This window comes from Geospiza fortis, unplaced genomic scaffold, assembly GCF_000277835.1.
Source record: "Geospiza fortis unplaced genomic scaffold, GeoFor_1.0 scaffold23, whole genome shotgun sequence".
Taxonomy (NCBI): Eukaryota; Metazoa; Chordata; class Aves; order Passeriformes; family Thraupidae; genus Geospiza; species Geospiza fortis.
In genome coordinates this window covers 12,238,844-12,257,028 of record NW_005054303.1, presented here as the reverse complement: position 1 = coordinate 12,257,028, position 18,185 = coordinate 12,238,844, and the positions used below count along the sequence as shown (strand labels likewise).

Sequence of the window (18,185 nt, the reverse complement as noted above, 5' to 3'; positions counted from 1 at the left end):
GGGCGGGGCTGAGAAAATACACTTCTTATAGGCCTCTATATAATATACATTATGCATTTCAAATATATCCCTGAGATCCATGCGTTTAAATGAAGTGGGGGCTTGCAGGGAAGCAGGGGAGGGACTGTGGGTCGGGATGGGCACCCTTGTGGCCGAGAGCAATGCGGGGACAGAGTGACCGAGGGGAGAGTGAGGCGGGATATTGGCAAAGAATTCACCCCGGGAGGGTGCGGGGCCCTGGCACAGGGTGCCCAGAGCAGCCGAGGCTGCCCCTGGAGCCCTGGCAGTGCCCAAGGCCAGGCTGGATGGGGCTCTGAGCAGCCTGGGATGGTGGAAGGTGTCCCTGCCATGGCAGGGGGGGGAACTGGGGGATCCTGGGGGCTCCTTCCAGCCCAAACCACTCTGGGATTCTGTGAAATATAAAGGCGGACAAAAGCTCCCATGGGTTTGGAGTGTTGTGTAATGCTCTGTGATTTCACATCCAGTACTGTGAAATAGCCTCTCCTGGCTTTTAGTCTCTGTGTCCTTCTGTTTCTGTATCTTATGTGAGAGCTCAGCCTGCTTTGGGGACTTCACACCATCTCTAACAGTGACAGTCTTGAATTTTTTAAATGAATTGGCTTGATCTGAAAATGCTGTGATATTATGTGAGTTTTTCTTCCTGAGAATTGTGTCTTCTTCTTCAGTATGACCTGTCAGCTTCCACGTTTTCTCCAGATGGCAGAGTGTTCCAAGTGGAATATGCTATGAAAGCTGTGGAGAATAGCAGGTAAGATACAAATGTCTGCATCAAATATTTGCTCTTTGGCCTGTTTTACAGCAGTGCTGTTGGACTAGAGAAACATGAGGGTAAAATCGTGGTGGTAAAATGAGTTCTGATCTAAAAGCCCATTTTAGGGATGTGGATTGAGGCATGCTCAGAACCTTCCTTGTATATGTGTATCAGCTTCCTGCGGATTCCTCCAGACATGGAGGACATCAAGGGCTGCTAAAGCTGCTCTGGGAGTGTCTCTGCTCCCTGGAGTGTGTGTGAAGGAATGTTGGGAAGTGGAAATCCCAGCTGTGCTGTAGGGGCAGCAGGATGGATTGGCAGGGTCACCCAGGGGTCTGTCTGCTCCAGATCAGGATTAGAATCACAGGATGATCCTGAATGATTAGAATCACAATCCCAGGATGATTTTTGGGTTGAAAAGGACCTTAAAGACCATTTTGCACCCCCTTGTTGTCTTGAGTGCTGGAGTTGTAACCAATCTACCTTGGGAAAAATCTTCTGTTTCTTCTGTCTTGTTAATTGTCTGTAAAGTATTTTATATTGTGAGGAACTGACATTTTTTCTTGTCTTTCAGTACAGCAATTGGGATAAGATGCAAAGATGGAGTTGTGTTTGGAGTAGAAAAATTAGTCCTGTCCAAGCTCTACGAGGAGGGCTCCAATAAACGCCTCTTCAATGTCGACAGGCACGTTGGGATGGTAAGGCACTGCAGAAATTGTAAGGTGACTCCCCCTCAAAAGGATAAATTTATCAATCAGAGAATCAAAAATAAGTAGATTAAGAAAGTAATGTTAATGTGTCTGTGTATCAAGTCAGAAATACCAGTGGTTTTTACTGGTTTTTTGTAATTTATTCTTTAAAACATACATAAGTAAAATTCAAACTTAAAGTAGAAGATTGAGGCTGGTTTAAATTTTTAGGAATGCTTTTCCAGTTGTTCAGATTTGTATGTAAACATAGACACAAGTGTTAAAATGGTGCTTTTTTACACAGTTACCAAAGAAGGTGTGTTTAGGGAAAACATGCTGCAGATGAGGTTTTCTTCTCAACAGTGGGGAAATCACCTGAAGTTCTTAGAGATTGGTATATGGAGGACAGGCCTGTCCACAGTAGGTGTGAGAATGGTGTCAGAAGTGTGAGAAGAGCCTGTGAATGCAGGGGGTGTGCAGCATTGTTTGGGTTGGTGCAGCCATGGTCAATCAGGAGATGATAATTAACGAAGATAACTTCGGTTATTGGTGGTCCTAGAGGAAAACTCTGTTAATGCACGGTGACATTGGCACCTTCAGAGGCTGGAGGCAGATGGGCAGTGTGGATTGCTCCATGGCAGGGCATGGCTGAGCCCCTGCCAGCTGTGTGTGTGTGTGCTGGGTGTGTGAGCAGGGCTCCTTCCAGCTGTGTGTCTGTCTGTGTGTCTGTCTGTGTGTGTGTGTGTATTTTGTGTGTGTGCTGAGCTGTGCTCTCTTCCTGCAGCCCGTGTGTGTGTGTGTCTGTATGTCTGTCTGTGTGTGTATTCTGGATGTGTGTGGAGCTGTGCTCTGTCCCTGCAGGCCGTGTGTGTGTCTGTGTGTCTGTCTGTGTGTCTGTCTGTGTGTGTGTGTGTATTTTGGGGGTGTGCTGAGCTGTGCTCTCTCCTGCAGGCCGTGGCCGGGCTCCTGGCTGACGCGCGCTCCTTGGCAGACATCGCCCGTGAAGAGGCTTCCAACTTCAGGTCTAACTATGGCTATGACATCCCCCTGAAGGTAGGAGAGCAGCTCTCAGGGCTTTTGCCTTTTATTCTTGACATGAGAATGAAATTTTATTCCTTATTTTATTTTTCCTTTTTGCACACAGCATCTTGCAGACAGAGTGGCCATGTATGTGCATGCCTACACCCTGTACAGTGCTGTCAGGCCTTTTGGCTGCAGGTGAGTCTTGCAGACACACTCTGTTTGTAAATATCTTTTGGTTTGCAGTTGCTGGAACTGCTTCAGTTGTCTGAGGTTGTTTTTTTGGAACTTGGAATTAGTAACTTATATTTCATGTCCTCAAGAATCCTTTCCCCTTTCTTTTTGTGTATGTCTGACACCTCTGGTGAGGAGTTGATATTCCCATAAGGCTCTGGCAGCCTTCTGCAGAGCTGGTTAATTTGTCCCAGGTTTTTAAAGTTTGAGGGTTTGTGCCATTCAGTGTGTGCTGGTGGAAGCAGGACTTCCCTGTGCAGTCACCCTGCTTGCCCTGACCCCCAAAGAGCAGGTCACAGCTCCTGTGTGACTCTGGTGCAGAGGGGCTGATAAACAGATCTGCTGCCAGGTTATTGATCAGTAAAAGGCTTCTGGCAATGTGCAGGTGCTGTTGTGAGGCAAATTGCTCAACAGAGTGTAGCAGGACAGGAGGAGTTCTGCTCCAGGAAGGGTGTAGGTAACCCAAACTGGTGTGGCCTCTCTAGTTCTGTGTGTGTTGGTACAAGGAAAGGTTTTAATTTTTCTTTTCTCCTCCAGTTTCATGTTGGGGTCCTATGATAGTGATGATGGTGCACAACTGTACATGATTGATCCATCAGGAGTTTCATACGTGAGTGTGCCAAAAATATTTCCATCTTAGCATAAGTTCCTCTTTTAAAAGTTTCTAGTTGGGAAAATAGTGAGTGTTGGGCCAAAAGAGCTGCTGTTGTTTTTTCCTTTTGCCTGGGAAGATCTCTGCTGAATCACTGTGTGCTGCTCCTTTGCACATCCTTGTTAAACAAACATTGTGTATTTCTTAGAAGTGCAGTCTGAGAAATGAGTTTAAAGCTTCTCTGTCAGAAATTGGGAGTTCATCCAGTGAAAACTCCCATGCACTGCTCCAAAAAGGCAAGAATTGTAGGGATACCCCCTTCTCTAAATACTTCAGCTAAGAGAGGACTGCTCCTCTGGCATTGCCTGCCAGCAGCAAACCAAATCAAAACAGAATTGTTATTAATTGTTGTTGGTGCTGCATTTTCAGCTGTGTGTTACACAGAGGTTGATGCACACTCATACTGCTGGATTTCTTAAAATCTTCTTGCAGTATATCCAGTACCATGGCTGTTGAGAGAACTAGAGATGCTTAATTTTTGTGTATTTACACTTCAAATACATTTGCAGTAGGTGGGTTTAGCTTGGGATTTGCTTGGATCCTGTAGAACTTCTGTAGTTCATGCAGAACTTCTCTGTTCAAACTAATTCTAGTTTATTCTTCCATTTTTTGTAATAGCAATTTAAGAAATCTATTACAGCATTATGAGCTGATGAATTTCTGTCCAGGAATTACTGGATAATTTCCATCAATAGTGGTGGTACTGATGTAGTAATTGGGCTTTATTCAACAATTTGGGGATGTGCCCCAAGAGAGAACAATACCAAGGTTTTTTGGCCTCTCAGTATGAGCAAGGTGGGGTTGTCATGTGCTAAGTGACAGCAAGAGGTGTAGAGGGTCTGGTATTTAATTACATTTGCATATTGTTTGTTTCTTCTTTTTTTTTTTTAGGGTTATTGGGGTTGTGCCATTGGTAAAGCCAGGCAGGCTGCAAAAACAGAGATAGAAAAACTCCAGGTATGGTGTAACAGTGTTGTGCTGTCTCAAGACAAATATTCCTGGCTTATCATGTTACCTTTTGGGTGCCTGAAATACATAAAATGCAGCAGAAGCAGGTGAAATATTTCCTTGTACATTTGCCAGTGAGCCAAGTAAGTGAGTGAATGTAAAAGTATCAATGTGTTTTTAATTCTGAATGAAAACCATAGGGCAGCATTGTACAGGGTGCTGAATTTATTTTTTCCCAGAGGTTTTAGATGATTCTTCTGTTTAACAAGTTCAGAAAGGCTGCTCTTGCTAAGGAAAAACTGGGCTGTGGAGAGAAGACAACCAAAATGTATTGAAGTGTGCTTTTGGCTGCTTGAAATTGTGTTAGAATCCTGAAAGATTTCCACCTTCCTCATGTGTTTTAATATCTGACACCCTTGGAGACAACATGGAACCAAACCCTTCTCCTGGTCTGTCTCATGTATTTATGTGATAAGATATAAATATATCTTATTTTGGTCTGCAGAGGGATGTCACAGCTGTTCATGGAAAGGTTCAGAGTTTATATGATTGAAATATTTTTAAGAATAGCCTATTTATGGTACTGTAGCACCATGACTGAAAAATCACAGGAAAAATGAGAATGTTCTAGACTTGATTCACTCAGTTTTGAATACCAAATTAAAGGTAAGAAGCCTGCATGATCATTTGATCTTTATACTGGAACTGTGGCACCTGGGAAATCACAATTTCAGTTCCTGTGTGTGCACATTGGTAACACACAAATTACTCCAAATAGTTCATTTTCTATTTGTGCAGTGCTGGGATTTTCTAAAACTTCTGCAGTTACTGATGTGAATTCCTGGAACCTGACAGCAGAGCTGTAAATGCACAGCTGAACAGAGGAGTGGCACAGGGCCCAGCTGAGGTGTTCATTTAGGGGTGTGCAGTGTCCCCAGTAATGAAGTGTGGGATCCTGTCCCAGCTCTGGGGGGTCAGTCCAGCCCCACCTGCCCATAACTTTTGTTCACTGTGGACTGGGCAGGTTTCCAGGTCACAGCTGATGCCAAGATGGAAAAACCAGAAGCACAGAAGGTTTTGTGGGGTGATCCAGCTGATGGTCAGCTAAGATCTGTTTGCTGGAAGAGATGGGTGCAGGTGGAAAGGGAGAGGCAAGCAGGGAGTCAGGACTTTATCCCTGCCTTGGGGGACTGCAGAGCAGCTCTGGCTGGGCAGGATACAGTGTGTGAAACCCTGAGGGGGCAAGAAGAAAACCCTGCATTGATCACATCCTTTGCATTTTATGTGTGTAAACTCAGCTGTGGGAAAACTTGTAGTTATGTGGAGACTGCTTTAATCTCTTCATCTCCTGCAGCTCTGATACTAATACAGCTTTTTGATATATGGACAAGATCATCATTAACTCCTGGGATAAAACTGTTCACATTGTTTGCTTTCATTGTCTGCAGAATTAACATACCTGGGATGGGAGAAGGACAATGGCAGAAATTAAATGGACTTCAGTTTTCTTTTTTGTAAACATGCATGACAGTAGTAGAGCTTTAGGGTTTCCTGTTTGACTGCTCACTTTATATGCATGAATATTCATCATTTAAATGTTTGCGTGACATGAATTGCATTTCTATTCTGGACTGAATGTCACAAAGGCAGTGGGTCTGTGTTTAGGGAACTTCTGCAGATGGGATTGTGATGGCACATTTGTCTGACCAGGCATGGGCATTTCTTCTGTGGCCCTTTGCTTCACCCCAGAGAGGGCTGTGACACTCCACATGAACTCTTGTCATCTTAATCCCTTCACCAGTGCCTTACAGCTACCTGCCATATGAAGAGTTTGAAAATGTTTTGGGAATTGGAAGAGATGGTAAATTGCATTAATGAAATATAGGAAAATATATTACTGCTTCATAGGCCAGAAAAGTTGATCTGTAAAACACAAGTTTATTACGCCCTGGAAATTTGCACCAGCCTTTGTTCTGATGAACTGTGAAGCTGCCAGAAGACTGTGATATAACTGAGAAAATGTGAAATGAGATGCTGATGCCTTGCTCAGGCAGGCAGTTGGTTGTAAAACAGTATTCTCCTCTTGGGGCATTACTTAAAACCCAAAATTACTTGCATAAAATGTTGGTTCTATGCTGCCTAGAAGGAATACCAATACTCCATGTGAATATATGGTGCCTCTCCCTTGTGGTTATTTTGTATCAGTTGAGCATAAAGCATCTAGGAACAAGTCAAGCTTTTAGGATGCCAGCATCACCAGTGTAGCTTCTAAGATTTCAGCTGATGAGTGCTTTAAACTGGGGAATTTCCAAGTAGTATTTTTCCCTAGAATCTTTCAATTGTAATATTCTTCCCTGGAAGAATGACTTGCATAGAGCAGGCTGGAAGATGCATAGTAGAGAAGAAATGTGGTTCTGGCCTTTTTCTGTTCCTTTGACTACTAAACATGAAAAAAAACTCATCAGGCACATGCACAGCCTCTCCTGTTCTGGCCCTGTGGAAGAGTTATATTCTCTTATTAAACATCTTCTATTTGTGTGTCTTTTGCCTGCAGATGAAGGAAATGACCTGCCGTGATGTTGTTAAAGAAGTTGCAAAAATGTAAGTCTGCAACCTGTTTTTCCAACTTGACAAAAACCCAGCCTGGTGAGCTTGCTTTGGTTTCAAACTGAGGCTGTTCCTTTTAAATTGGGTGTTGTGTGCTAAACTGTCTGACTCTAATCCCTGGTTTTAAAATATTTAAATCAAGTGACAGATGATGGGAAACTTCTTGGTGTGCTGCTTCTGAAGTAGGAGTTGTTTGAACAATGACCTGATGTTTCAGAGAGAAGCTGGCCACAAATGATGCTGAGATTTTGGACCCAGCCTAAAAAAAAAGACTCAAATGCTTGGGAAAGAAGCAAAGTAGAACTTCTTTAAAGGAATATATTCAGTATAGCTTATTATTATTAGACATTTAATAATAATTTATAATAATGAAAATACTTCTGTTCTAGTTCTGCTTCAGCTCAAACTCAGCAGCAGCTCTGCACAGGGCTCTGTTTTTCACCTCAAATTCAGCTCCTTATTAGCATTGAGCAAGATAGCAAAGATTTTAATAACTTTTAAACCTAAAATAGTAAGCACAGTCCAGAGCAGTGATTTCTTCAGGAGCTTGTGAAGGTGTACACTTTGTTGCAACAGGCTTGTAACCAGCTGAAACATGAGAAAGGCCTGGAGATCACCTCAGCTAGCAGACAGGAGGGTCTGTAAGCACAGAGGGGCATTTTTCTGGACACCAGTGTTCACTTCAGTCTTTATATTATTTTCACTGGAATTGTGCTGCTGAAGGTGTCCTGCCTTCCTCCACTATCTCCAAGGTTTCCACATTGGGTAGGAATTGCTGATATTTTTCAACTTCTGACTTAGTGCTTTCTGAAGCAAACTAAGAAATACAAAATACAGGCTTCTTAAACAGTGAAGCCACAGGTTATTGTGAGTTCTGCTGTTTTGAGTGTCTCAGCCCAGAATTGTTCCAGTTTGTTTGCATGTTCTGCCACAGGATGAATCAAATCAGTTTTGTTATTGCAGTGTTAACATTTCTATCTCACAGGCCAAGCAGTGATTTCACTGGTCTGGGTGGCACTGTGTATGCTGGGATACCACCTGGAGTTCAAATTCCCATTTCCATGTTTGCCATAAGCACCACATTGGAAATCTTCTGTACAGACTTCTGATTAGACACAAAATACTGGGTCTAATTTGGGATTTAGTGTTAAGTGTAAAGTGCAGTAAGGTTTACAGGGGAAATGCAGGACACTCCAAGCTGGTTTATAACTGGTCTAGCAGAAGCAGGCAGTGATGATGCAGCCTTGGTCCTGCAGTATCTAAATCTTAATATTTGTTCCAGTTAGGGCAACTTGAACATCTCATCTTGCTGTAATGATTTAAGGTGTTGTTACATTAGCAGTTAAGCCTGGAAAATTCTCAGATGGTTTTTGGTTGGGGAGGAGGCACAGGGAGAGCTTCTATTAATCATGAGAATACTTGAACAGAAGAAATCTGTGACAGGAACAAAGTATATTTAGCCTGTTGGTCAGTCTGTTCTAATCTGTTCTTTGTCTCTTCCTTTCAGAATCTACATAGTTCATGATGAAGTAAAGGATAAAGCTTTTGAGCTGGAACTCAGCTGGGTTGGAGAAAGTAATGCATTTCTATAATTTCTAGAAACACTCCAGAAAAATTTGTAACTTTTTGTAACTAAAGCAAAAACATTGCTTCTCAAATTCACTCTGTATGTCAGGTCCTTGTGTGAATTGTAATTAAGACATATTCTTTTTGTTGGCAGTAACCAATGGAAAACATGAAATTGTTCCCAAAGACATCAGAGAAGAAGCAGAAAAATATGCCAAGGTAAGTTATGACTTTGGTATTGTTGCAGTGCTTGACTTGACAAACTGCTGAGCTGCCTGGAAAATGTATCATCCCAGCACACATGCCCTCAGTGTAAGCTGGGTTACTGGGAAAGGACAGGAGGGAAGGCTACAGTGTAACCCAGGGATGGTTCTGCTCTCAGAAACTGTTATTAATTCACTGCCTGCCACAAGTGGGGTCTTTCCCTTCAAAAGTCAATGTACTGATGGGAACTGTCCTGCTGCCGACGAGGGTTTGGACAGTCAGAGGGGTGTGAAGCTGCAGCAAACTCATTTTGTTGATTGCAAGCTGAATTCTAAAACAACTGTTAGACTATAATTATACTTTCTTTTTTTAAACAGGAATCTTTGAAAGAGGAAGATGAGTCAGATGATGACAATATGTAACACATTGTTACTCCAAAACAAGTCCAACTTTTCTTATCTTAGACCAGGTTTGTTTATAATGCATTATGCATGGAATGCTGTTGTGTTCTTGTTGGAAGAAACCAACTGACCAACTTGCACTAATAAATTTTCCATTTTACTGTCTGTTAGCTTTTATTTCAAAATGTATAGGCCAGCAACTGTATCTAAGGAGACATTAAAAAGTAAAGACATTATCAGGCTGCTGTTGCTTCCTAAGCACTCCATTTGAGCCAGGCTATGCACAGATAAACAATCTGTTTAGACACTAGAGAAGTCTCTTGTTAATGCTGCATAGTTTAATATTAAAAATTAGCACTCTGTTCTTCCTTGATTAACCAGTAGCACAATTTGCAGTTTGTTCACAGCCAGTCTGTGCCTGCTCTTGGCAGAAGAGATGAGAACATGGCCAGCTCCAGCAGCAGGTTACAGTTTAAGGTGATGTGCACAGCTGACAACTCCTAACAGCCTATGCAACAACCAGGAGTGCAGCTAAAGGAATGTTAATCTGAAGTACTCAGCCTAGGCTTAGAGGAGGAGTAGGAGGAATTAAAAACTAATTCAATTTAAAACAGTGCTTGTGTTAAGTTCTAAAGCTGTGAGATCTATTAAGCAATGTAATTGGAATTAATGCTTGAGGAGCCAAACTATTTTTAAACTCTTTTATTCAGCTGTAGTTAATCTTAACACACTTCTGAATCAGCTTCATCAATTGTTGACCTTTCCAGAAGAGAAAAACAAGCTTTGCTGCTGTCATTCCCCACTTCCTAGGAAAACAGACTGCCTATTCTAGTCACTTCAAACTTTTGAAACAGCAGATGGGGCTGGGAACAGCCTGGTCTGGTGGAAGGTAACCCTGCCCAGGGCAAGGGAGAGCAGTGAGATGATCTTTCAGGTCCATTCTGACCCATATGATTCTATAAGGTAATAAACTGTTCTGTTCACCACCTTAAAACTCAGTTAAAATTTGAAGTCTTGTTTGTACATGCAGTTAAAATTCTAAGTGCCCTGCTAATCTAAAATGCATACTTGTGTAATGAATCAAACTCCTCAGCTTTAGGATTACACACTCATGTTCACCAGCCCTTAAAACAGAAGCTTTCCCTTAAAAATCAATCTGTAAAGAGGTAGTTTGGAAAATACCTGGCCTTCTCCAGTCTCCTTTGTACCAGGATTACAAAGCACAGCTTCTACTTCCTTTTTGTGGCAGGGGAAGGGCAGCAGAGGGAGGTGGCTCTGACTGTGTCAGTTCAGGCTACCTGAGCTCCTGCTGGGACAGATGGGGCCAGGACAGGCAGCCTCCTTCAGTGCCTCCTGAGGCAGCAGGATGCTGCCTCACCTCCTGGAGTCACAGGCCAGAGCCGGTCAGGAAACTCCTCAGCAGCACCTTAAAGCATCAGCTGAGGCTGATCTGCCACTCCTGGCAATGGCAGCAGGGAAGAACCTGATTCTCTTAACTGTGTCTTGATTCTATTCCTAAAATCACAGAATAGTCTGAGTTGGAAGGGAGCCACAAGGATCATCAGTCCAGGATCACACCCATGAGCTGTGTTTGTAGCACATGCTGTGAACTGCTAAAGGAAACTGAAAGTTGTCCTCCTTGTGTGGTTACACTCACACCCCTCTGATCCTTTCAGTGACAGCCACTCACAGCTGGGGACAGGAGCTGGAACCACTCACAGCCACATTTCAGGGCACAGTGAGAGGAGCAGGACCAGCTGTGCACATTTAAAAGATAAAACTGAAGGAATATGAAGAGATAAGAGGTGCAGAGCCACCTACTTGCTTATCCAAAATCTCCAAATAACTACTTCTTGGGAAAATGGCAATCTAAAAAGTTCCTTTGAGGATCAACACTGAATTTTTCTATACCTTTTCACAACAAGCAAAAAGTCCCATGAAAAGCAATTTCAAGAGGCTGTAGATAGCAGTAAGTGCAAAGTGCTGCCCAGTGTCTTGCCTGTCATGGCAAAATTTAGTTAAACAATACCAAGATGATTATTACTGTCAGGTTATTTTCCAAATTTAATCATTAATCTATCAGAGTACAGATTCAGTCCATTAATGAAAATTTTATGGTAAGGAAAAAAACCTACTTTCATTTCCACTGACTGCAGATGGGGAAATAAAAAAATTGAACATTAGAAGGTGAGAAAAGAAATTTGCTTTTTTTTGGGAGGGGAGGGAGGGTCAAAGAGGAAAAAGGCAGAAGAATTCTAAACAAGCTCCTTCAATACTAACATTGCCCTTTACTTTAGAAACAGAAAAGCAGAATTCTTGTTGATCATAGGTTCAGCATTGCTTCCTCTTGTCAGCAAGGCCCAGGAACATGAGAACAGATTTCTAGCCCAGAGACTCATCCCAGCAGAAAAAGTACTGCAACTCCCCTGTGACAGCTATTTTTGTAACCCTGCAGTTCCACGAGGCAACCACACTGTATTTAACAAGTAACTTACTAATTTTAGTTACTTAAAAATTAACTAATTATACAGTAGTGCATAAGTCATCATAATGTTTCACTAATTTAGTCCACAGTTGATAGGCTAAACAGAAACTTCAATGAGTTTTGCTACTGAGAAGTATTTACTTGTTGCTATGTCAAACAGTGGAGTTGAGAAGGGGAAGAAATGTTTAAAAAAGAAGGAAGTGGCTGCTTATGGCCACACTGACCAAATGATCTAAAAATGCAGTGGGACAGCAAAACATGATTAAACTCTAATTAATGCTGAAGACCATTTTATTCTAAATAGAGCTGTCTGAAGGAAATCACTTGGTGAACAAGCTCCAGAAGGGCTCAAGCTGGATCTGAGATTATTTAGGTGACAACTAGATCTGTTCCAGAACAAGACAAAATAACATTAAATTGCAAACAACCAAAAAGCTTATATTTAGCAGATGCTCTCTTTTAATTACAGGACTTGGTGGGGGGGGGGAAATCTGGCTCTGTTATAGATACTCCCATATCCTGCAGGCTTAAACAACATCTAAGGACAGGAGTTTGATTTAAGCCCAGAGAACAACACCTGATCAAGCCTCCAACATGAAGGTTTGAAAGGCAGCATGCATTCCTACAGAAGGCTTAGATCCCCTTCCCTAAAATTAAAATTAGCTTTTGCAGCTGGCTTGAAAATGGTCAATTATAACTTCAGCGCAACTAAAATGTAGAAATGCTTTGCAAGGCAAACAAATGGCAGGGTGAAATCTTCTGAATTAGAGGTTTGAGCAAGAGGTGAGTCTAAGAGTCTTGCATGGGTTATTTCTGCCCAAAGCACTGGGAAGTTTCAGATCTAAAGATAGCAGAACAGCAGCACTGCTTCCTTCAGGCTCCACAAGTAACCTACTTTGTCCTACTCTGGCCATTTATGGGAACACATCATACAGCAGAAAGTTAAATACCCACTTGGAATGCACAACTCCAGTCCTTGCCATGCTGAAACACTTCAGGGTTTCAATGGTGTGTTCTTGCTCAAGACCCAAAGCACAGGGCTGACACAGAACAGCAGGAAGGAAGAGTCTACAGACCAAGTCATGTCTCAGCTCCAAGTCATCCCTCCACCCAAGGAGTGTTTAAGAAGTACAGATCCAAAGATGACACAAGAGGAGCCTGTTCAGTGAGATGCTTCCTCCTCCTTAAGTCTCTCACATCCACTGGCTGTTACTCAGCACCTGATGAATCACTACTCTGCTGTTTATTGAAGCTGGATATGTCACATTCCTTGTTACAATTATTTAGTCAGCAAGTCCACATACAGCAGCTTTGCTCAAGGAAATTAAGAAGGGAACTAGGTGGACTGCAGGTGACAAATGACAAAACTATAGGCTCCAGTATCTGGTTTACTTACATCCATCTCCATGACTGCACCAGGGCAGATTTTAGAATATGAAAGTGCACTTGCAGAGTTCAAAAAACAACTTTAGGCTAGTGCATCAAGATAATTAATTTTATGCTACTCTAATAAGACCATAAAAGTTATTGGCTTGGATAATAGCCTCTTTACAACTGCTAGTACTGCTGATGAAATGATGGCAAGATTGTCAGAAGGAACCCTTATATAAAATTTCCTGTGTGGCAGACATCCACGAGGCCATCTCCAAAAGAAATCCTACTCATCTGTATTTGGTGCTGACTCTCAGAAAGGAAACATTCCAAGCAGAACGTGCCTCATGCAGATCTGAAGTATGCCAAGCATTGGGTCATTCATTTGTAACTTCTCATCACCAAAAATAGCTCCATGGCCTGAGGTTAAAGCCCCACATGCTGAGAGTGTGATGTCCATGTGGATGCAGCACTGCTTGGATGCTCCTGCCTGTGCAGTCCCAGGCACCCTTAAGGAAGGAGATTTGGAACAACTCCAGGGCTGTTTTGCAAGTCTCTTCCTGAAGATAAAACCACAGCCATAGAAGGGAACACAAAACAGCAAATTCAGTAATGCATCTTAAGCATGACCTTAAAATGAAGTACACAGTTGAAAGATTACAAACAGAAAAATAGTTTGGATTGTCATGACAATTCTGATGCTGTAATTGCACCAAAAATACAGCAGAGTCTGTTCTCTCCCCCTCATTTTCTTCTTTCAGTTGCATGTCTGTAAGACAAGGACCAGCTTTTCCTCTGCCCACCAGTTTTTCAAGTTGCATGCAGCAAGGAAGTTACTTCTACTTAAGAACTGAGAGCTATTTCGAGATACCAACTGCTTGTAACTTTCCTTTCTAGAGCATCTTGCTGCCTATTATGTCTAATTACCCAGAGTTGCAGAAAACAAGTGGTAGCAGAGTTAAGCCTTGCCTTACTGTAAATACATTCTAGTATTTTAGAACACAGGATCTACAACCAAGCTCAAACCAAGTTTCCTTTTTCCAGATGGATGCAGCCACCCCCACACAGTGCTCTTTCATCTTCAGTACATTGCTATTAAAGGACTCTGAAACAGTTGTTTAAAAATGGTTCTTATGAGTTGCTGTGCCAACCAAAAATGGACAACTAGAATGAAGCAGGCAGCAGCATCACACAGTTTGTAGTCCAAACACATGCATATCTTCAGATACAGGAAAAAACTGAAATCCCCTCAAGTCTCCCCTAAAAACAGTGTAGGAACTGCCCACTGCAAATACCATTTTAGGCAATGGGATAAAACAAGCCAATCAAGGGTTTCGAAAGAACATGGTGTGCTTTATTGCTGCATAAAATTAGATATCATTTGGTACACATACTGTCTGCATATCCAAAATCAGTCATTAGGATCCCAATTTCACCAGATTAAGAGTAGGTTCAATTATAGTGAATTCACCCAAAAACTGATGCATTCCAAACACACCCACACACCCCCAAAACCCACCCAAGCGATGCCTAAATATTTGTAAGTTAAATTTGATCTTGTTTGTTGGGATTTTGGAGAAGCAGGAAATCTGCTCCTTTCATTACATTCAGAAAGAACAGAGAGCTGTTCCATGAGACTGCATTAACAGGTGATGGGAGCAGCACAGGAAGCACCAGCTACTTTAGCAGAATGTTCAAAGCTCACTTTCAATTCTAACCCCAGGTGCTCCCACAGCCAACAAAGCCCACCAAGTGAGAGCCTATTTCCCCCAAACACTTCTAGGTACATCAGGAACAGAAACAAACCTGAAATGCTGTTTGAGGCTGAACCAAAGTGTAGCTAAATGTGTTTTCCATCAGTTGGTTTAATAAGAGCTGCTTCCCCCAGCTTGTGTCTACCCTCACACCAGTGTATCCTGTTGTGCTGCTTGCAAGGACAAGACAGATCATTCCCACAAATACATCTTCCATTGATCCAGAATAACAAAACCCTCTAAAAAGCCATGTATTTTGCTCTGTCAGAGTTCTGAATGTCACACAACACAGCTCTGTTTAGAGCTGTAGCTAATGAGGTGACACTACACAGGAGCACTGCAGGGAAAGGCACATCCCTGAAGGTACCAACTCCAGCAAACAGCACAGGCTGGCAATTAATTAACAGCTTAAGTGTTGATGGGGCAGCCAACTCCCTGGCCACCTGGAAATGAGTTACCTGGAATAACAGCCTCCAAAAACACACACAAATGAAAAATAGCTTTGGAAAAGATGGCTGAGCAGGAAAAAAAAATCAGAATTTAATCACTGGCTGAACTGTGGGTTCTCACCAACAGCAGCTACTCACAGCTCAAAACATTTAATTCAACAGACTGAAGGCATTAATACTTTTAAGTAAGAATCAATACTGACCAACTGCAGTCTTATTAGCTGAGGCTGAAAAGTAAATTAACCTGCAGTGACTGAAATAATTTGGACAAGCAAAAGCCCTGGAAGAAAGGCCATGTAACCACTGCCCTCACCAGCTCTTTTGCTGAGCAGCCATGCTGAACAGCAGGGCTGCTGCTGCTTCCTTCTTTGTGCCAGGCTGCAGGCTGGCAGTGCCACACAGACTGCAGTGCCACACACACACTTCAGGGACACACAGAGTGCTCTGGAGGGTTAAAGGAAGGATTCCATAGTCCTGATCCTGCTGGATCACGTTGCTCTACACTCTGCATCTGTAACAATAGAATATTTTAATCACCAGCTTATCAGTGCTGGCAAGCCTGAGACACCCCTGTTCTGGCAGGTGCACCACGTCCGAGGACTCACCAGCAGTGTTAGGACCTGTTCTTTTATCTCCACAAGTATGGAAAGATGCATTTTAGTTAAAGTCTGAACTCTGCAAGCCACTTGCACAAGCTTTTTCAGACACTGGTATATGAGAGCATGACTCATAAGACCTTTATTTCCTTCTTGTACTTTTATTATATGGCTACTGCTGCAGCAAAAAGTCTTCACAGGAAACAGTGAGGAAAAAAAAAATCAGTCTAAAATATAAACTAAATATAAATAAATATAAACTAAATATTAGCAACAGGTAGGATAAAAGGATGAACAGGGAAGACTCTTACTTCAGATTGCCCATGACAGATCACTAAACTACTGACAAAGAAGAGCCTGAATGTAACAGAGGTAAAGAAACGAATCCAGCCAGAGTTAGTTCTCTACACCCAAATGAAACAGCCATTTCAGCTCTCCAGTGTCAGCAGCAAGTCACATCTGAGCTATGGGCAGCACAAACACCTCTCCAGCAAACATTTCCTCCCAGTGTGGTATCACAAAAGGCTGAAAAAGTGACCACACTGTTGCTACAAAGTAGATCTTAGAAGTTAAATATTTATGGAGGAGTAGCTTCTATTTCAGCATCTTAATTTACTCAGAAGACTGCAGTAAGGTTCTTCAAATACAACATGCAGAACTTCAAAGACTTTTTCTCCTGCTGGTTTTCACAGCAATGAAATAAGTAATTGCCACTCCCAAACCCACATGGGTTTTGCTTTCAAGTTTTACCCTGTACATTTGATTTAGATGGGAGTTTACTAAAGCAGCAGTAATTATAAACTAGAGATTTGACTTTGTTAGGAAGAATACAGACTATTTAGAGATTCAGGTGTAAGTTTGAATGTTTTCCATTTAAGTTTATTTCAAGAACATAAAATATATTCAACCTGTAAATGGGTAACTGTATTTACCAACAAAACTATTCCTTCATTCCTGCAAAAAAACCATATTTTCTCCCCTTGAAAGATCAAAACTTTCACAGATAAAGAATTTACATCAGGAATAAGGTTTTCACCTCAGAAGCCAAAAAAAAGGCTGCATGATGCAGAGATAATTTGGAAGCCAGTTAAAAAGCATAGAGAGTTTAAATAATTAAGTTTACAACACTGGAATGGTTGATGCACTGATGCAGCCTGTACATGCACAAGATACATTTCTGGTACTAATCACTGTCTTGTGCCTGCCATGAAAAATGTTACTCAGAAAGCCTGAAAGGGAACTAATGACAGGTAGATATAAATATCTGATCCTTCACCTTTACTGCTGGCATCCAAAGTGTTCTTTTGAAAAATATGTAAGAACATTCTCCTGTGAGCAGTACTACCCAGAACAGTAACTAAATTCTCATTTGACTTCAAGCACCTACTTCAAGTTTTGAAAGACAGGCTGATCACTTGATTGCAGGTGATGACAGAATCCTTTGCCACATCTAAATTAAAGCTGCTGCACAAATCTTCAGCTTCCCTGCAGTGCTGTGTAGTTGTTTTGCAACACTGCATGACTTCCCCAGGATAGCTGTAACTATCCTCACCAACGTGAACTTGCAGTCCTGAGAAATAACACAAGAAATTCAGTGTATTTGTAATCAAATTCCATATCCTGCATCCCTTTATTAGACAACAAAATAGAAATTAAACATCTATATTCAGATAACTTAAAAGCACATGCCAAAACATGCAGAAATCCATGCTTAAGTAAACCCTGGCAATAAGCATGTAGTTCCTAAATTAGCCAACATTAACATTTGATACAAATATGTCAGCTATCATAAAATTCCATACCAGAAAGAATAAAAATAGCCTCTTACAACACAGCTCCTGTTCTGTCCAAACACAAGATTACCAAATCAGTCTTAAAACAAGGAAGATTTTCTGTGTGGCATTCAAAGATTGCCTGACAGATGTCAGAGCTGGGGAAGGAGCAACTCCATCAGGTGAGAGGGCTCTGATTCCTGCACACACTGCTCACACCTGCAGCCACAAAGCACAACAAAGTCTGGACATGATTTATTCAGAAAATGGGGCTGCTGCTCCCTGGACATCACTGAGGCTGCTGCAAGAGCTTGGCCAGCTGAGCATGGATCACATTACTGGTGTTACTGGGAAAAGCAACTACAAAGTGAGAATTATTTTTGCAGAGCTGATAGAAATGCCAATTCTGAGATTTTTCTCACACAAATATTTCTGACAGTGCTCTACATCACAAATATTTTCATCATTACTCATGTCCAGAAGATACTGCACTGCTGCAGAACATCCCCAGAGCAGAGCCAAGAAATCAGCACTGAACTTCAGTGAGAGAATGCATCAATTCAGGCTTGCTGAGGGCTGCCAGGATTTGTGTCTTCTCCAGTGAGAACCCTCCCAAGGCAATGATTAAAATCAGCATGAAGTTATGTTTGAATAATTAAATGTCT

The 18,185-nt window shown here is 41.9% G+C and overlaps 1 protein-coding gene and 1 long non-coding RNA gene across 2 annotated transcripts in view; one reads left to right on the top strand and one right to left on the bottom strand.

Moving 5' to 3' along the window:
* The first annotated feature begins 161 nt into the window (after nucleotides 1–161).
* On the top strand, nucleotides 162–9,327 carry PSMA3 (proteasome 20S subunit alpha 3). Its single transcript, XM_014311871.2, has 11 exons — nucleotides 162–227; nucleotides 687–769; nucleotides 1,347–1,470; nucleotides 2,413–2,514; nucleotides 2,606–2,679; nucleotides 3,253–3,325; nucleotides 4,259–4,324; nucleotides 6,870–6,916; nucleotides 8,430–8,497; nucleotides 8,643–8,707; nucleotides 9,070–9,327. Exons 1-11 carry the CDS (start codon nucleotides 162–164, stop codon nucleotides 9,112–9,114), a joined length of 813 nt encoding a protein of 270 aa, XP_014167346.2. The 3' UTR covers nucleotides 9,115–9,327.
* Nucleotides 9,328–14,281: 4,954 nt separating this feature from the next.
* LOC102042504 overlaps nucleotides 14,282–18,185 on the bottom strand; it is a 6,790-nt gene continuing 2,886 nt past the window's right edge. The window contains exons 2-3 of the long non-coding RNA XR_265263.2: nucleotides 17,136–17,318; nucleotides 14,282–15,663 (exon numbers count right to left, since the gene is read on the bottom strand). This is a non-coding gene — a long non-coding RNA (uncharacterized LOC102042504). The remainder of the gene's footprint in view (nucleotides 15,664–17,135; nucleotides 17,319–18,185) is intronic.

Coding starts and splice junctions, on each gene's coding strand:
- PSMA3 (XM_014311871.2), top strand. CDS start 162: ATGCGGGGACAGAGTGACCGAGGGGAGAGTGAGGCGGGATATTGGCAA. Junction 2,680..3,252: donor GTCAGGCCTTTTGGCTGCAG/GTGAGTCTTGCA, acceptor TTTCTCCTCCAG/TTTCATGTTGGGGTCCTATG. Junction 8,708..9,069: donor AAGCAGAAAAATATGCCAAG/GTAAGTTATGAC, acceptor TTTTTTAAACAG/GAATCTTTGAAAGAGGAAGA.